The sequence below is a fragment of the Cheilinus undulatus genome, linkage group 22 (genome assembly GCF_018320785.1).
Source record: "Cheilinus undulatus linkage group 22, ASM1832078v1, whole genome shotgun sequence".
NCBI lineage: Eukaryota > Metazoa > Chordata > Actinopteri > Labriformes > Labridae > Cheilinus > Cheilinus undulatus.
The window spans coordinates 20,846,086-20,864,520 of NC_054886.1; the positions used below are offsets into that span (position 1 = coordinate 20,846,086).

At 39.2% G+C, this 18,435-nt stretch overlaps 1 protein-coding gene across 4 annotated transcripts in view; it reads right to left on the minus strand.

Annotated features, from left to right (window-relative positions):
- Positions 1–4,391: 4,391 nt before the first annotated feature.
- The window catches only part of LOC121504271 (RNA-binding protein with multiple splicing-like), a 65,671-nt gene continuing 51,627 nt past the window's right edge, over positions 4,392–18,435 (minus strand). For 2 of the 4 annotated variants that reach the window (XM_041778976.1, XM_041778975.1), the window contains exons 7-8: positions 7,009–7,129; positions 4,392–6,488 (exon numbers count right to left, since the gene is read on the minus strand). In XM_041778976.1, coding sequence (XP_041634910.1) covers positions 7,093–7,129 — 37 coding nt within the window. In that variant the 3' untranslated portion in view covers positions 4,392–6,488; positions 7,009–7,092. The remainder of the gene's footprint in view (positions 6,489–7,008; positions 7,130–18,435) is intronic. The other 2 variants (XM_041778974.1, XM_041778973.1) reach the window with 1 other exon arrangement.

Consider the following 18,435-nt stretch of genomic DNA (forward strand, 5'->3'; position numbering starts at 1 on the left):
TTTTTTTGCTGAGTTTGAAAAAAATCCCTCCAAATATTCTTCAGTTATCACATTCACAATCAAGAGATGAGCATGAGGCCCTATGACCTTTATCAGGGGTTGACAAATTTTTCATATTTGAAAAAAAAAAAGCCCTCAAAGGATTCTTGAAATACTTTTCAAAAGCAAGGGAGGAGCATGAGGCCCCATGATCTTGACCAGTGACCCCCTAAACCTGATTGGATCATCCTTTAAGCAGATTGGACTTTTTTTTTTCAAAATGTCAGAAAAACTCCTCAAAGAACTCTTGAGATATTATATTCTCAAGCAAGGAAGGAGCATGAGGCCCAATGATCTTGACCAGTGACCTCCATAACCTTACCAGTTTATATTTGAGTAAGAGTTGACTTTTTTTTACAGTTTTAGGAAATTCCTCCAGTTGTTCTTGTAATCTTGAGCAATCACCTCCAAAATGTAATCAGTTCATCCTTGATTCAGAGAATCTTTTAAAGATAATTTAAAAAATCCTCCTCCAAAGATTATTAAAATATCACATTTAAAAGTAAAGGATGAGCATTAGGGCTCATGATGTTGACTAATGACTTTACAGATCTATTAAGTTCATCCTTGGGTCATTTTTTAAAAATTTCAAGAAAAAAATTTAAAAGGATCCCTGAGATGTCACATTCACAAGCGATGTGGGAGCATGAGGCCCCATGATCTTAACCAGTGCCTCCCCGAAATCTAAATGGATCATCCTTTAGTCAGAGTGGATATTTTCTTAAAATTTGAGGAAACCCCCTCTTGAGATATTGCACTCACAAGAATGGCCTAGACATACCACACAAAAGGACATATGGACAAAAACATCACTAGCATTGAGGCATGAATGTATTTAATTTACAGCTGTAGTTTACTGGTTGATGCAGGATCAAGTACAGACATTTTTTAGCATTGGCCATGTCAGGTTTGCAGCAGCTGAGGGAGAGCTTTTAAAAAAGGACAGAAACACCTCTCTAATGGACTTGTCAAAGGGAGTAACACTATTACAGAGTGACGCTAGTATGCATGTATGCACCCAGATGAATACTTCGCCTTGCCCACACGAATGCACACACAAGGACTTTTATCCCCCTCTTTACTCGGCTCTGACACCCTCTGTGTAACCCCTCCAGGCACGGACGAGTGTGTGTCATGTGAGAAGCTGGTGTGTGCCACCCGGTGTGACTGCAGCAGACAGGAGAGAGTGGAGATGTGGAGGGAAACTAAATTGGCTTTGGCCTCTGTCTCAGGAGTGGCCAGCCCCTGGGTTAGGAGGGCTATTCTTATAGAGGGCAGAAAGAGGTCTCCCGCTCCCCTGGTGCACAAACCACTTTATAGGATCCCACATCATGTTTTGACGGCCTCCTGGGAATGTGGGGGAGGTGTTATCCAATGACAAGTGTGAGTGGAAGAGGAGATTGTGCTTTATACAGGCCTTTGTGTAAAGGCATTTATTGAAAGTAATGGAAGTGTCAAAGTCTAGTCATCAGCCTTTTAATTCTGGAGCTTAAAACAGACAAGGAGCCATATTTTTCCAGTAATCAGTTAAGATTTATGTACAACTTGGCTTCCATTTGAATTTCAAGCATTTCATAGTGACATCAGGCTGATTCATGATCTAAATATATTTGTACAGTAAGAACCTTTTGTCCAAATGTTGCAATACCAATGGTAATCATGGGGGCAGTGTTGAGCAGTGAAGCCAATGGTTCAAAACTGAAGCCAGCAAAACACAAAGAAGAATACTTTGGGGCTGGTATGATGTGTGAGTTTTCAGAAACTATAAAGATACCTATGTTGTTGTTGTAGACTAGCTAGGCACTGATGTGTTTCGCAGCATTCATTTTACCCTCTATCTTTACAAGCCTTCGAGGACCGGCTGCCGAGAAGCATCCCCCTAGCATGATGCTGCCATTACCGTGCTTCACAGATGATGGGTTTGTTGTAATGTGCAGTGTTTGATATCCCCAAAACAAAACGTTTCGTCTGAGTTACTTGGGGTGTTCCGTTGTATTCATGGTGTAATGGTAGCCAGGAATACTGATTAACCAGTGACTGGACCTTCCAGACACAGGTGCCTTTACAGTACAATCATTTGAGACATGTTCACTTCACTCAGGTGATCCTCATTTCATTAATTATGAGACTACTAGCACCAACTGGCGGGACCTTAGGTCAGTCACTTTAAAGGGGGTGAACATTTAAGCACTTATTTTACTTTTTTTTTTAATTTTACTGAAATTACTTTTTAGAAAGCTATTTAAACAAACTGGCGTTAAGATGTGAGATATAAGCTTTTATCACTTTGGAACCTTAGAAAGCACCGTGGACATTTTTTATAAACACAAAATTTAGAAAAATCTAAACCAGAACTTAGCTTTGGTACTTGTTACATATGAGTATTTCTGCTGAAGTGGATAATCCCGGAGTTCGCTTGCACCGCAGCCAGAATGAAAATATACAAAAGTATTGACTCTATAGAAGTCTATGTATTTTTCTATTTATTTAGCCCAACGAGATCAACTTTAGCTAGAAGGCTGTCACTTTTAGCTAGTCTTATGGGACAGTGGTGCTTGTTAAAAATAGTCATATTTTGGTAAAGTTAAAACTATATTTGCTATCAGGATTTGGAGAAGTATATTCAGTGCTACCCTCTATTGCAAGATCTAAGGGCTGGGCCGCTAATTTGCTGATCCACATCACTGTACAGTAGGCGGCAGTAACTAGGTGAAAGCAACACTCAAACAAGCTGAAAAAGTAGGAGTGATTTAGCCGATTATCTGAGCTATCTGAGCAGAGTTTGCCTGTGCTGTAACAGAAAGGACAACACAAAATTACTCTATTGATGTTTTTTGAAATTATAAGGCAAAGCCTAGGTACTCACGCTAAATTTTTTTCTTGTCATTTGAATTACATTCTTTGACAATCACCCCTTGATCTGCAGTTTTCTCAGAATGCATCACAAGGCCCTTCTGCACCATGGGTGAAGTTTTTGACTCAGTTAGAGGTGTCCAGCCTGTAGTACTCACTGTCCATGCGTTATGTATGGGTGTTAGGCGTGAAGAAAGAGCTCATCCCTACCATTGTTACACACTATGAAACTGAAAAGTGAGAGACTGTTAAAAAATGTTGACATGAGATATCTTAAATGACAAAAACATCCACCTCAGCCCTGTTCCTCACAGTTGTTAGAATGCACTTTTGGTTTAAAGTAACAGTACTGGATCACTTACATTTTTATTTTTGCATTCTACTCAATTTTTTGACAATCATCTCTTAATTTACAGTTTTCCATGAATGCCCTTGGGCATTATACACTTTCCCACCATGGTGAAGTTACCCACTTGGTTAGAAAAGTCCTGCCTGTGTGAAAGAACACTAACATTGGCAGGGATGGTGTACTGAACACGATGGAAAAGCACTTCCTGATTCAGTGTGATGCTTTAATTCATTGCCACTCTGAAGTCACAAAAATTGGTCTACTTTGAGCGGCATGAATGTTTAAAGTTAAAATGAAAATAAGGGATGCACGATATTATTGGACAAAATTTTAAACCCATATTTTGGCGAGGAATATCAACATGTATTCACTGTAAATTTTTGTCATTTGTACTTAAAAGTTTGTTAAGCTGGACCAACAAACCTATGACAATGGATGGTTTTTTGTTCATTCTCTATCTTTAAACTTAAAAGTGTGTTGTAAGTGCTCAGGTTTTTTTCTTTGTTCAACCTTATACATTAAAATATGGAAAAAGGACTTAAGTTTTAGGTCTGACATATTTGAATACTGGTATTGATTTCCGCTAAAATTAATCCATAAATATCAGCATATATACATGGTGTATCCCTGGTGAAAATTACAAAAGACAAGAAAGGAAATTAACCCATTATGAGTGTACAAGTAAATCTGAGTTTATATAAATTAAAATGGCTAAGTATCTGAAACTAAAATATTTTTTTTCAGTATAACTGAAGTGTAAGTGCATGTTGTTTTTTAAAGGCAGTGGTTTGCATGATTTTTTTAAAGCATTGGGGGTTTACAGTGTACAGATTCCCTGTCATTTAAAGCCTTGGCTCAAAACTGGTGGGTCTAAACTCACAAGCAGGCTGTGGCATCCTTCCAGTGAGTCTTAGATGTTGTCTATAATGAGCTTTTGTTCAAAGAATGTCTTCATCCTTTTGTTCCATCTCAAGTCCTAACTGCCCCTATTTTACTTTAAAAGTACTGATAGTGGTTGAAAACTTTAAGAAATTTGGGTTGTGATGTGTCATTAAGGAGGTAGTGATGGGTCCTGAGGTTTAGAAACGCTGCTTTAAAGCATGCACCATGAAGCCAAACAACAAGAAAGAAGCAACCATGACAGCAGGAATGATGTCAATCTTTAATGGCAGATGGCCTGAAATGTCTTCATTTAACATTTTCATAAAAACTTCTCATTTTGATCACCTTTTTTTTTGTTTGTTTTTGGTTCCAAACCTCTGCAATTCACTGAAATACAGTTTCTCCTCACAGCGGCTGAATTACATAAATATCAACAGTACTGTATGCATTAAGAAAAAAGAAAAGAACACACACATGCCGTGAACATGCACAGAACACACAGGTACGCACATGATATACTGAAACAGGAAAGGAACATTTCTCATCGACCAAAGGAGGGGATCATGATATTAATTTCCAGAAATTTCTGTACCGTACTGCTGTCGACACACGTAAGGATCCATTCGTTCAAAGAGCATGTTTTTTCTCTGGATTTCACAGTGAATTATGTAGGTAAAACAGTTTCATATATCAGATACAAACACATAAAGGAGCTCTAGAAAATTACCAAATGAATATACAATTAAACTTACAATAATACTTACAATGAATTATATAATGGGCATCTTCTATTAACTTTAAAAACATAATACCCATAAAAACACACGCACACGCACACCTTATAAATACTTGTTCTAATAAATTTGGTGCCACACTTGGCTTTAAAAATGTCTGTAAAAGCAGAAAATCAGTTGATATAATGTGCATATTATTAGTAATCATTACAAACACTGACTATAAGATTGTACACACCCAGACTAAAGATTACAGGAAGGATTGTTTTTCTAGCAGTGTTTCAGTTTGATTGTCACATCACTGTGAAATGTGACTTAGCCTCATCAGTAAAGTACAACACTCACCGTTTGTTTTTGTGAGAATGAGACATGAATGAGGAATTTTGGCATCAAAATGTCATCGAAATATGATCACTCGATAATATGTCAAACAGCAAAGACGTTATTGCAGGCCCAGAGGATGTGAGATTACAAAGATTTTTTTTTTTTACGCTCCAATCATTGTTATGCAAATTTAAAATTTTACAAAAAAAGCAAAGGTTGGCTCCCTAAAAATAGACAAAAGAGACAAATTGCTTTAAGTGACTCTCCTTTTAGATGCAGAGTGGCTCTTTGGAGTGACACCAAAAGAGACGTGTGGCAAAAAAATAATGTCATACTTCATAAGAAATCAGATTGAAGCGTACAAAGCAGTCAAAAATGGAATAATTCCACTAGCCTAGATAGCTCTCCAGTGTAAAAAAAATGCCTTTGGTCTTTTGTTTCTCTATACTGTGCTGCTGTCCTCCTGCTGAACAATGAAGAAGCAGATTCCTTATTATAGCAGGGCTCAGTTTGCTGTGTTCTGCAGTCTCTGCGGTCACTCTACCTTCAGCGGCAATGGCTTATTCCTGTCAGTGCCTCTCTCTATTTTTTAACTCATCGCGTTACCTGCAAACTGCAAAATTAAGAGCAGGATTAAATGACGATTCGCACATCCAAAAAGGACTAAAATATATGCTTATGCAGGTAAAGACACCACACGAAGACGCACAGTATGTAGAAAAGACAGGAGCAAACCAACAGGGCTGCTTTGGTATAGCAGGGCGACTTTCCGTTCTACAATGGCACAAAAAAAAGTACGAAAGTTTCTCACACAACATGAACCAATCATCAAACATCGTCTTGATTACAAAAATACTTTTTTGTATTTCTTTAAAATATCTAAAAATGTACAGCATTGTTTTTTTCATCTTTTTTTGCAAAGTCATGCTTCAACATGTATTTAATAATCATAATAACATTAATATGAATGATATACAGAATAGTAATAATTATAGTTATATAATAACATTACCCGACAGCGCTTTGGCGACACCTCCAGACGTCTGGCCTTGCAAAGCTCCTGCATAAATTGTCATAATGCTTGCATACACAGCGAGAGGCCTGCTATGTGTTAGCAAGGCAATGCGCCTTCATTGTGGTACCTTTAAGGGGTCAAAGAGGGCGGGGCCAAAGCGCTGCCGGTAGATCTCGAGTATGTAACAGTATAAAAAAAGAGTTGGAGGGTTTTTTTGGGAAGGGTGGGGGTGCTCGATGTGTGATGGAGGCTGGGGTCTGGTTTGTCCTGAGGCCCATGAGGCTGCTGCTGCCTGAGAGAGAGAGACAGAAAAAATGAAAGGGTGAGGCTGCCATGGTCACAGCACATCATTTCTGTAAACTAATAATAAACAAGGGAGAGCGTGAGGAACTTTTGCATGACCCAAGCAGTCACACAACCACAAGACTCATAAAAAGGTAGATACTCACTCACACAAAACATGGTTTTTGTTTTCTTCTCTCAGTGATGCCAAGACCACACACACACTTTTATCCCACAAATATCTTGTTCCTGCTTTGTTTTCAAAACACTTTCTGTTGAGCAAAGAGCTGAAACATACCCAGGTGAAAGCTGACAGTATGTCTCAATGTGGCTCAGCCAGTCCTGCAGTTGTCTTTGGCAGTGAAATACAGCCTAAAAAGATGTGGGCTTCCACAACCTTTTCTACGAATCTATGCTTAAAACCAGACATTTTGCCACAAGGGAGCAGGACACCGCTCTGACATCGAGGTGAGATTTACACCTTTTGTCCCCGCCTGAGTGGATTGATGGTCGTGAAGTCTCAAACTCACCAACGGTATGCTGCTCTGAGAGCCAGAGTCAGCTCCGTCGTCCTGGTTTCTAATTGGACATGAGAGGCAATCAGCAAACGCCCGTCACAGCCGGCCACGGCCACCATCACACATCAGGAACCTGAGGACACAAAGGAGACGTAATGAAGGGACAAACTGGAAGAGTCCAGCCTGTTCTTATTGTCGCTATTAATGTTACAGTTAGGATTGAATAAGTTGCATTTTAACACTCTCAGTCATCTATTTAGAGACTGATCTGAGTAAAGCTTTAAAAGGATAACACGTCAATTACGAACGGTACAAAATTCCTTCTGTATGTCAAATGAAGCCCAACCTCAAGGTGGTACCGTTTCCAAAAGTGTATTTGTTTGTTTCCTGTGCTTTCAAGGAAGAAAAAAGTCACAAGTGTTAAGTTTAGGTAAGTGGTCTCATAAAAATACAAAAATGCAAAAAACCAAAGAAATAGAGGCAAAAATGTCTAGAAATTAAGTCCCCAATACACAGTAGGGCTGGGCAGTTAATTGAAAGTTAGATTAAAGTGCAATATGGTCTGCTGCAATTTTCAAAAAGGGGCAATATTTCTATAACCTGAAAACCTGAAAATTTGTGTCAAAATACCAGTTTAAAACTTTAAAATGTTATGCATTACATATCATGCAATTTTTCTACAAAAAGTCTTACTTTTTTCATTTTAGTACATTTTTCTTATCAAACACAAGAATGACAAAAATTATTACTCCCTTGAATACAACAATTCAAATCCAATTTGAGTCAAAATCATCACTCTAAGATATTTTTCAAATTTTTCAGTCATCGTATATTCTAATGTTGTTTGTTATAATATAGAATTATTAATAGCTTGTGTTTGCTGGAAAACACAAACTGAAGAAATAGCTGCATATCAAATCGCAATCGCAATATTGAGTAAAAAAATCACGATTAGATTATTTTCCCAAACCATTAGCCCCAATAAACAGTACCTAGATGGCGCCTTCACTTCCTCTAATGCAACTCAGTCTGTATTTTTATTCATCTTTCTTTCTGGTCTCTCTGCAACACCTATCATCACTAATATTTATGTTTATTACCTCCGCCAAGGAGGTTATGTGATCGACAGGGTTTGTTAGTTTGTTAGCAACATAACTCAAAAAGTTATGGATGGATTTTGATGAAATTTTCAGGAAATGTCAGAAATGGCATAAGGAAGAACTGATTAGATTTTGGGAGTGATCCGGATCACCATCTGGATCCAGGAATTTTTTCACAGATTTTTTTACTATTGGGAGATAGGGCTAATGGCAGAGGTCTGTGCTGTGCTTTTCTAGTTTTTATTGTATGTTTTTATAAGCAATTCTTCATAATAGTTAAAATTAACCTTGCTACTCCAACAGATTTGGTCTATCCATGAAACATTAAAACTACAATTTTGATCCCTGTCTTTCAAGGCTTTTATTTGTGGACAGTACTTACAGTCTGTTTACATTTAGGGCATGGTGCTAGGTAAAGCGCAAGGTGCACAGCCACGTCGATCTAAATTTTGTTATCTCAAAGATGCATAATCCACCCACTCTGGGTGCAGAGTGCAAAGAGGTTGGATAAAGCGGCTTGATCATATATGGGTGTGTTTTGGGAGTAACATGGATCAAAAAAGGCACAATGACGACGACACGCGAGGACCTAAAGCATAACTTCATTAATGATCAAAATCTTGTGGCATACTAAGAGGCTTAGACATGATTTATGTTGATTAACCTCCTGTGAGCTTTACATGAAATACAGGTAAGCTGTTAACAGTCATTTACATATTTTCTCAGCTGGAATCCTGCATCCTGTTATGTGTTTGTGAAAATATCTGTGTGCACTTAGAAGAGTGAAATATACAAAAGATGTATTATGTAGCTTAAATCACTGCGGCTAAATGCCTCACCTCATAGACATATTTTCACTAATGAATCCATTCACTGCAACTCAAATGCTTTAAGAAGGCTCTCTGTGGTAAAATGCCTCACCTCACATGCACATTTTCACTTATCAACTATCTTAAATTATCTACCTTGCATGTTTTGTACTCTGATCATGTCTAGTCAGCATCCTAGCACCCTATACACATCTTGCAACCATGCTATCAATGCACATAGACGTGTATTTTAGAAATAATACCTACCAAAGCTTGTACATACACCTAATTTCTTATACTTTTTTCTTTTTTTTGTATTAATGTTTACCACTTGGACACTGAGAGCAACACTAACTGGATTCTGATAACAAATCTAACTCTGTTGCATGAAAACGTGAGACTGTGTGAGGTTCTAAATGCACAAAGCTGGAGCAAGCACATGGGAAGGAGAGCTTTTAAAAACAGAAACAAAAGTCTGCACTCTCTCTATCCTGTCAAAAACAGTCAGAAAATGCACTGATATACTGTGGATGATGGGAGCGGTTGTGAATCTGTGTGAGTGGGACTAGCTCTGTAAAGTGTCATGAACTCTTTCTAATGTGTCCTTGAAACACCACACTGCGTCAAAGACTTCAGGCAAGGTTTTAGGTCATTTTCTACATCCTCAAGATAAGAACGAGACAGGTTTGAGCTTGACAACTTCCTGTTCGTAGGCGGACACAATAATGGGCACATGGGGAGCGGGAGTTCATTAAAACAGGGCATAAAAATGATCAGCGTTTCACATGGAAAACAGGATGGACACCGGTAAAAACGTTTAGCGCCATACATATGACAGGGCCATTTCTATAAAGTACTTTTTCATTGACTTTAATGTGTAAATATAAACTGTTTTGAAACTTTTAATGGTTTTGAACACTGCAAAATGATTGAATTTGGTCTCTAAAATTATCTTCTCATTCTCAACAAAGCTTCTTCTTTAAAAAGATGAATTTTCAGGATGTTGCCAGTTTCCTCTTGTCAGTTTTCTCCTCCAGATGTGTCAAATCAGCTGACTATCCCTTTGAGAGGATTAATTTTGCCATCTTTCTTCCATATTTTCCAAGCTCAAACCCCAGCTGTGGCACACAGAATGTCAGCCAACAATAGTCTTAAATACTTGCCTAACAACCATATCTCCCATGATCCCTTACCACTTCAACTACCCCCCATCCTCCGGCAGCAGACCGAAGAGAAAGGTCACTCCTCGGACCCCTTCACCCAAACCCAGATGTATCACCAAAAATAGACATCTCTTGGAGACTGTGGTGACTCTGGGTTCGGAGGGGTAGGAGGCTCTTTGGAACAATAAACAATTAGAAAACCAAACATGACCTTAAGAGAGAGGAAGAGAGACTGTTTGAGGCAGAAAGAAGAAGAGAGACAGGTTGGGAACACTTTTTTTTTTTTTAAGGGACACGGCTGGCCTAGCTAATGCCCTGTTGCGCGTTCAATCATGGGTGAGGGAATCGATGCAATACTCAGCCGCTCGGCTAAGCTGATGCGACGCATACTTCCAGACCTCCTTATTTGTTCTGGCTGAGACGCCAAGGTTAAAGATTGGGTTGATCATTGAACATGTCTGTGCGGATTAGGCAAAGGTTTAGTGATCTGCAGGCTTAATGTGTTACAGCCAATAACCCGGGCCAGGCGCATGATGTGAGATAGGTAAACAAGTAGTGTTTGAGAATGTAGGAGGGACTGTCTTTCTCATGAATGTGTGCTCTGTTTGCTGGCTTTATTTCCATGCAGGAAAAATGTTCCTGTGAGTGTTATCAGTGATCATCAATCTTGTGCAAAAAACAAAGAAAGGCTTGTTTAAAGTGAAACCCAAAATTTGATGCAAGTTTAAGATGTTTCATTTTCAAAACCTTGAAGACTTGATGTAAACTGTTCCCCCTTTTTAGGCTGCGCTGGTTTCTCTTTATAAGATCTGTAAATAAATACACAGAGCCCTGTGTTGTCTAAAATAACATCAACCCTCAAACATGAGCTAATTCTTATCAAATAGAGCCAATTATCAGATTTCAAGTAGATTATTTACTTATTTGCCAATGATCTTGATTAACTACATACTTATGAATGTGATCAGTAATAGATCCTGTGAGGAGACAGACTGAAATTAACACTGATGACTCTTCATGGCCTAAAAAAACAAGCAAATTCATCAGCAACAACATTTGAGTTATTAATATGTCATTTTCATTGCTTGAAATTGCTACCACATGGTAGCAGACGAGGCAACTAGCAAAGGGCAGGCACTCATTATTTCTATCTCACACTGCAAAAACTGACTGGAAGACTAAAACCTTTATTGCCCACAGGGGGGAATTTTTCTTTCACAGAAAGCTTAAAATAACATGACGAATAACCAGACTTAAACATCCATACAGCACATGAAACTAAATCTATAAAACACATCACTAAAATGCATAATCAAAGCATAACATGATTACATGTGAGTGAGTTCATGTTCAGAGTGCTGCATAAATACCGAACTGTCAGAGCTTGCTAAGCAAAGGATGTGATGCCTCTTTTTGTCCTCATTCTGGGGATTCTGTACCAGCACCCTGAGCTCATAGTCAGACCTGAATGGGTGCTTTGGGTCTATGATGATCTCGTCACCTATATTCAGGGAATATCTGTCTGTCAGGCAAGAGATGCTGCACATTTGTGACCCATTTATCTTGGTGCCTGATTTAACAATCTTATCTTGTGCCAGCAACACTAAACACTAACCTTGCAATGCAGATGGATTGAACAAACCTGACCAATCAGCATCGTTCAAAGAGACACCCTCTTAAAAGCTTTTGGAAGCTTACCTGGGATGTCCTTTTCATGCTCCTATCATTCCTTAGTTGTTTTGTTCAATGTCTGTTGTTTACTTGGTGTATGAATTAAATAAATGAAATGAAATGAGAACAAAGCGGTAGCTACCAGTGGGGTTTTAGTTGTACTGGGAGCCAATAGTAATGGCTGTAGCCAGTGTAGCATTTAGCTCAGGTGTAGCTAATGGTATAGCGGCAGTTTCATCAGAAGTGGACCACATTTCGTTATTTAATAAAGAGCACAGAACAGCACCGAAAGCTATTCTCCTGACCTACTTCAGCATGAGTTTTATCCAACAACAAGCTCCACTGTTCATAAACCATGACAGCCCCTTACTGTCGTGCTCAGGTTACAACTTGATCTGCACACGCCTACTACCTAATTTTCTCTTGTTGCTCTGATTGGCCAGTAATGACTGTAAAAGACAGAATGTTTGTCCAGTCCCTTCTGAGAATTTTTTGACAAGTCCCGCCCTTCCCAAACGCTTTGTATGGAAGGTCCCAGATTATTGTGAAATAAATCTATGCAATGGATATATGAAACAGTCTCTCTGGTGTGTCAGGTCACTAAATACAAAAGGAGCCAGTTTGTAAAATAATCTCAGCATCCTTAAGTTTCCTAAAAAATGCATGGCATTTTATCTTTTATTGTTAGCATTTCATATAGGTTTGGCATCAATAATTGTGCCCAGATATTAATATTCTTGTACGACTTTAAGTTGACAGTTAAAGAAAGCAGGATGAGACTTGCTGTTGGAAAACAACTCTTATTCATGTTCTGAACAGCAGCAAAGACATTAACATATACCACTGCATCTACAGGGGACGCAAAAAGCACACAAACCAAAACTTCCCATAGGAGTCCGAAGAAAAATAAGGGTGGTTTCACATAAAGGACTTGCAACTGGATCGGAGTACTTGGGGTCAGCTAATATCAATTTTTTGGGGGATAAATATTAATAGCAATTATTAGTTATTCATTAGACTGATGACATTTGGAATTGATTGGCATTTAAAGCAAAAATGATGCATTAGTAAATTTCAGTTAATTCACTTTTAGATTTACTGCATGTGATAGGATTTAAACCTGTCATTCAATAAAACTAGATTAATTCTTTTATAAGTACTAAATATGAATGTGGCTGATACTCATACAAAATCTAGCCAATCAGATGGTGTTGTGGGTAGGACATTAGAAAAAATGGAGGAAACAGAACCAGAGAGAGCCAAAGTTGCACACTTTATGGTAAATAAACTTTAGTTGTCATTGTAACGATTCTTTGCCAATAAATCTATGCTACCTGTAGCTCAACATGTTCACAGCACTGAGATTATTATCGAGAATCACATACTGGGAAACTGAAACGTAATGAATCGGCTTAACTGTATATAAAGAAATCCGAGCAGTCGTTCACTTTACAGTCCACAATCACATGCAGGTTGTGGGATATGATGCTATCAGCCCTTGTCAACCACTAACAGTGAATTTCCTGAATATTTTATGCATAAATATAACTAAGGGACCATCCGAAAAAAAAATTCCAGTCAGTCTTTTTCACTCACATCTGAATATAGAGCTTTTAGGCACTTTGTGCATATGTGAATAAGGCTCAGGGCAAAGTGGGAGAAAACTCATGAAACTTGCAGCTGTAGGCACATTGGTTCATATGGTTCAAAGTTATCAAATCCTCATATACAGCATTTCTTTCATGTTTAGCATCATGGGAATTAGTGTTAATGCATATTTTCCGACAGTTGTTTTCTTTTATTAAAACACAGGAGCCCCTGAGATGAGTTTTTAGCTGGTTATGATTAGAGTGAAATAAATACTGATGACTCTTTATGACCCAATAGGAAAAAATAGATTATTTCTACATCATAACTATAAAGGCCTGTGCTATAGGGGCTAGTAAAAGGCGAGACAATTTAAACAATGCAGAAGAAACAGCTATATTTGAATATTCACAAAGAGTAATACATTTGATGGCTGAAGAAAAGCAGGATGAGATATTTAATCGAGAAACTGCTTACACAAGCACAAAACGAGATATGCAAAGAGATAACAGGTACAGCTTTGTCTACACGGGGCATCAAAGTCGACACAAAGCTCAAGTTCCTCTCAGGAGTTTTAATTATGCCATTTTTTAGACTCAAATATTAGTATGAATCTCAGGAATTCAGTATGAGCTGTGGCATGGTTAAAATTTCATTACACATGAAAGGCACTGCAGTGCAGTGGCTGCTCCAAATCAAATCAAACTGCACTTAAACTGCCATGCAATGAATCCATGGCTGACTAAAATACGTGAGGACTCGTTTATCATGATAGATTACACCACTTAGGTGTCATGTGTCTTCTTTTCATGCAACAAGGAAGACAATTTCAACCAACTGTTCTCTGAAATAGCAGGAACAATACATGGAAATATGTAGGACAATGTTTAATATGCTCCATTTTTAAATCCAGAGCTGAAATGCTAAAGTAAACCCGTATATTCCTTTAAGATGTCTACCTGCGCAGCCTGGCCCTGAAAAAGCAGCCTGTCTGAAGCCCCTTTAATCTGCAGAAAAGCCTTTAGGCCCCGGCTGTGTTTCTCACATACCAGTGTTAGCTGCTGGAGCTGGGTGGTGATGAACACAGCTGCTGACATGTATCCAGCTCCTGAGACCCTGAGCAGGGACGAGCAGCCGTACTGGATGTGTTTGAGTTTCTCTGTGTGTGTTATGTGTCAGTAGGGGGTAAAGGAATAAAGTCCCACTTCCTTATTAGAAGGGGCCCCAGCTGGCCCTCAGCTCTCCTGTGGGAGTTAGTCCAACGTTGCACAGGAACTATTGGTTTTGTCGGGCTATTGGCCAAGAAAGCTCCTCAGGGCAGGAAGCCAGACTCACTCACACACTACAGTCCCCCGTCACGTCTTGTCAGATGGAAAATCCGGATTACCTTTCCATCCAGTTCAGTAGGCATTAATGTCCACTATTAGGTTGTCTTTGGATGGAGCTCTGTGCCCAAGCATGAATGTCAAATATAATTCACCTTCACAAACACTCACATGAAGCACAAGCCTGAGCCAAGGAGACCACAATAACAAAAACTTACAGTAAGGTGTGTTTTTACAGAGTCCAAACCGACTAGCTACCTGTTACAGCATGAACGAAGTGGCACTGCTATAAATAAAGTTTTCAAAATGTCACTTTGTGGAGCACACATGATCCTGTCACCAGCAGACGGATTGTACAACACCAGAGCAACTCAGACAGTTTCCCCCAGTGACCTCGGTTCATGTTTATTCTTGCCATATTGCAGCTAAAATTGTTTCAAAGTGTTTCACAAGCTCTGTGCTTAGCAGATCACACTGCACAAATAAGTAACACCCTCCTCTCGGCCTACATCAAGACATTAAGTAACTGTTTCAAACCGTATCCACTGGGCAAACAAGCAGACACGAAAGAGACGAGGTCTGCTACAGCTGCAAAATGTCAGGGACAAACAAAGCAGTAAGGCTAACTCTACTCTGACAGTTTGCTGTAGTAGAAAACAGCCTCTTTCTCTGGGGAAAACAAGACAGATGTCTTAAAGAATAAGTAGTATTATTAGATTTTATAAAGTTAACGTATGAGATGTTTTTAACTAAATATTCTGTAACACGGCAGACTTTTACGGCAGGAACGTCTTTCTTCTTTTGTCATGTTTCTAATCAACTGAAACTTTGTTGCATGACCAGAGTAGGAACTTTTCTCAAATAGGTTAAGTGATATTGTTGGGGGGATTCCCTTTTTTACTGTCATGCAACTGTGCAACTTTATTTCCTGTTTTGATGACACTGTTTTAAAGTAAATGTGGGGAAAAAATGACAAATGTATTGGCATCTTCTGAGAAGGAATACACGCTACAGGAGATGTACTTGCTGTCGACAATGCATGTGAAAAGGGATTATGGTGAAAGCAAAGACGGAATAGAATCAACACAACAGAAGGAACAACAATGACTGATTTAAAGACAAACCAATATACTAAGTCTAAAATTATCCACATCTTTAAGATCTTAAAGAGAAAGCCATGCCTGTCGAACTATCCTGCCGCAAAAACTGCTTTAAAAGTTAATGTTTAATCCTGCAAAACCAATGGAAATAAGATTGCTGTATCAATTAAATGAGTGACCTTGTAAACTGGCGTTTTTTTCCCATGATTGAGCTGAAGTTGCACTTGTCTTATCTAAGTATTTCATCAAATACATAACTTATGAGGAGGGTAGATTTTGACATTTTGACATAAAGATTAACTGTGCTAGACATTTGCTAAGATACTCCCTTGACAACGTCTACAAACACAGCTGAAAGCCACCACTAACAGAGTAACTCTAAGGACTGTTAGGTCCGTGCATGGAGGGAAATGTTGGACAAACCGAGTGCAGTAGACTACCGGTCATCAGTTTGAGCAGACAATGATACAATTAATCACTGATTAGTTCTCAGCCCAGAATTAACACTGCAGTACCCTCATCCAGTATCACCATGTTTTAGTTTACATCTCACACACTCGGGCTTGTGCCCTCTAAATACATCCTCCTGTAACACATATCATATAGATGCAAGTTTATTTTCAAGGATGCTCATGATGCAGCCTGATTCAAACCGAGGGTTAAACAGCAAGTATACAGTGCCTATAAAAAGTGTGTGGATGTTTTACCCTTTTACTGATTTTAATCAACCATGTTCAATATAATTCGACTTTTTTTTTAACATAAACATTTCAGAAAAACCTTTTTGATGTCAAAGTGAAAACAGATTTATACAAAGTAATGTCAATTAAACAAAATATGTAAGGTAAAATAGGTGACTGCATAAATATTCCCTTCAAGTCAGTGTTTAGTAGATGCACATTTGGCAGGAATCACAGCACTGAGTCTGTGTAGATAGGTCTCAATCAGGCTTGCACATCTGGACACAGCCCTTTTCAAGTCTTGCCACAAATCCTCTATTGGACTGAGGTTTGGGCTTTGACTTGACCACACCAGAACATTCACCTTGTTGTTTTTAAACCATATCTGTGTACCTCTGTGTACACATCTGGTCATTGTCTTGCTTCCCCGAAGGTGTAGTTCTTTTGCAGACTGAATAAGATTGTCCTCCAGGATTTTCCTACATTTTGCCATATTCATTTTACTCTCTACCTTAACAAGCCTTGCAGGGCCGGCTACCAAGAAGCATCCCCACAGCCTGATGCTGCCACAGTGGGGATGGTGTGTTTGTGGTGATGCAGTGTTTGGTGTCCCCCAAATATACTGTCTTGTCTGATGGCCAAAAAGCATCATTTTGTAAAACTGTTTATAAAAAAAGTGTTTTACAAGAAATGAGTGACAGAAAAGCAGGATATCAAAAGGATTTAGAGACTACAGTTGGACACTACCGAGCTAAGCCTCAAGTGGCCACTGGAGGAACTGCAGTGTTTTGCACTTCAGCATTAGGGTTTCTTTTTTAGCCCCATGGCTGCTGACAAATGTTTGAAGAATATAGTTATGTCAGCTTTTTGGAAAGCTGTACAATGCATTTATCATTCGTCATAGTAATATGCCTCTGTATGTCTTCTGTCTTTACATGCACCGTGCATTGTTTGATACTGACTGTTCCTCTATTGCCTCTTGTGAAATCTTGTCATGCAGACAGGCAGTGAATGTACTTTTTCCTGTTCATATTTCTCTTTCTTTGAGACGCCAGCCCCCACAACAACGCCAGAGAGATGACTCGAATTTGTTCCTACTGAAAGCTGAAGATGTCTGCTTTTGAATTTCCTCAACACAAACTCCTGTTTCCCGAGAAATTGCCCCAGATTTTCTGGAACATCCTCAACGTCACAGTGAGCGGTTTTACTCGGGGCTGTTTCTTTAAAAAAAAGTACTTCCAAAGAAACTGCCCACAGTGACGTATGGAGTGTTCCCTCAGCAAAAAGGACAAACTAACAATTTATCCAATTAGAATTTCTCAATACTGTAACTGCCACAAAATACTTCTCCCATGTAAGTGGTGCAAAAACAGATGAAGCCTCATGATTCAGCTCGTACACTGCTTGAGTACAGTGCATATATGTACATCTGCTGCAGCAGCCTGTTATTGTCACTGTATTCTGAATGGATGTCTCAGCTGCACTTCACCCTCCACTGAGAACCGGATGTGGGGATGTTGTTGTTTCATTGAGGGGCTAATATCCACTGGGGCAGCCTGACCCTTTAAATGACTTCCTCCTGGTTTGATAGGGGAGTAATTATTTCCTCCAAGCCCCTCCCTTCTCCACTCCCTTCCCCCTTGACTGAGATGAAATCCCCAAAATTACTCCAACTGCTTTTTTCTCATGCTGCACGCTCTGTAAGTAGATGAATCAGTGAGGACGCAGGGTTACAGAGGGACAGTAAAGGACTAGCACCAATCAACAGCCTGATGAATGTTAGCCTCCATGCTAACATCACCATCCACCCACCCACTTCCCATCGGCTCCCAGAGGGGTCGCGAAGACATGTTTCTTCCTGTCCCGAGATGTTGAAGGGAGGGTACTGGTGACAGAGCAACTGGCGCCGAGTGCAAACGCACACGCATGTACACACAAACGCACCCAGACACAGTCAGCCTGCAGAGATATACGGACTAGCAGAGGATTTGTTGTGCTTTGTGG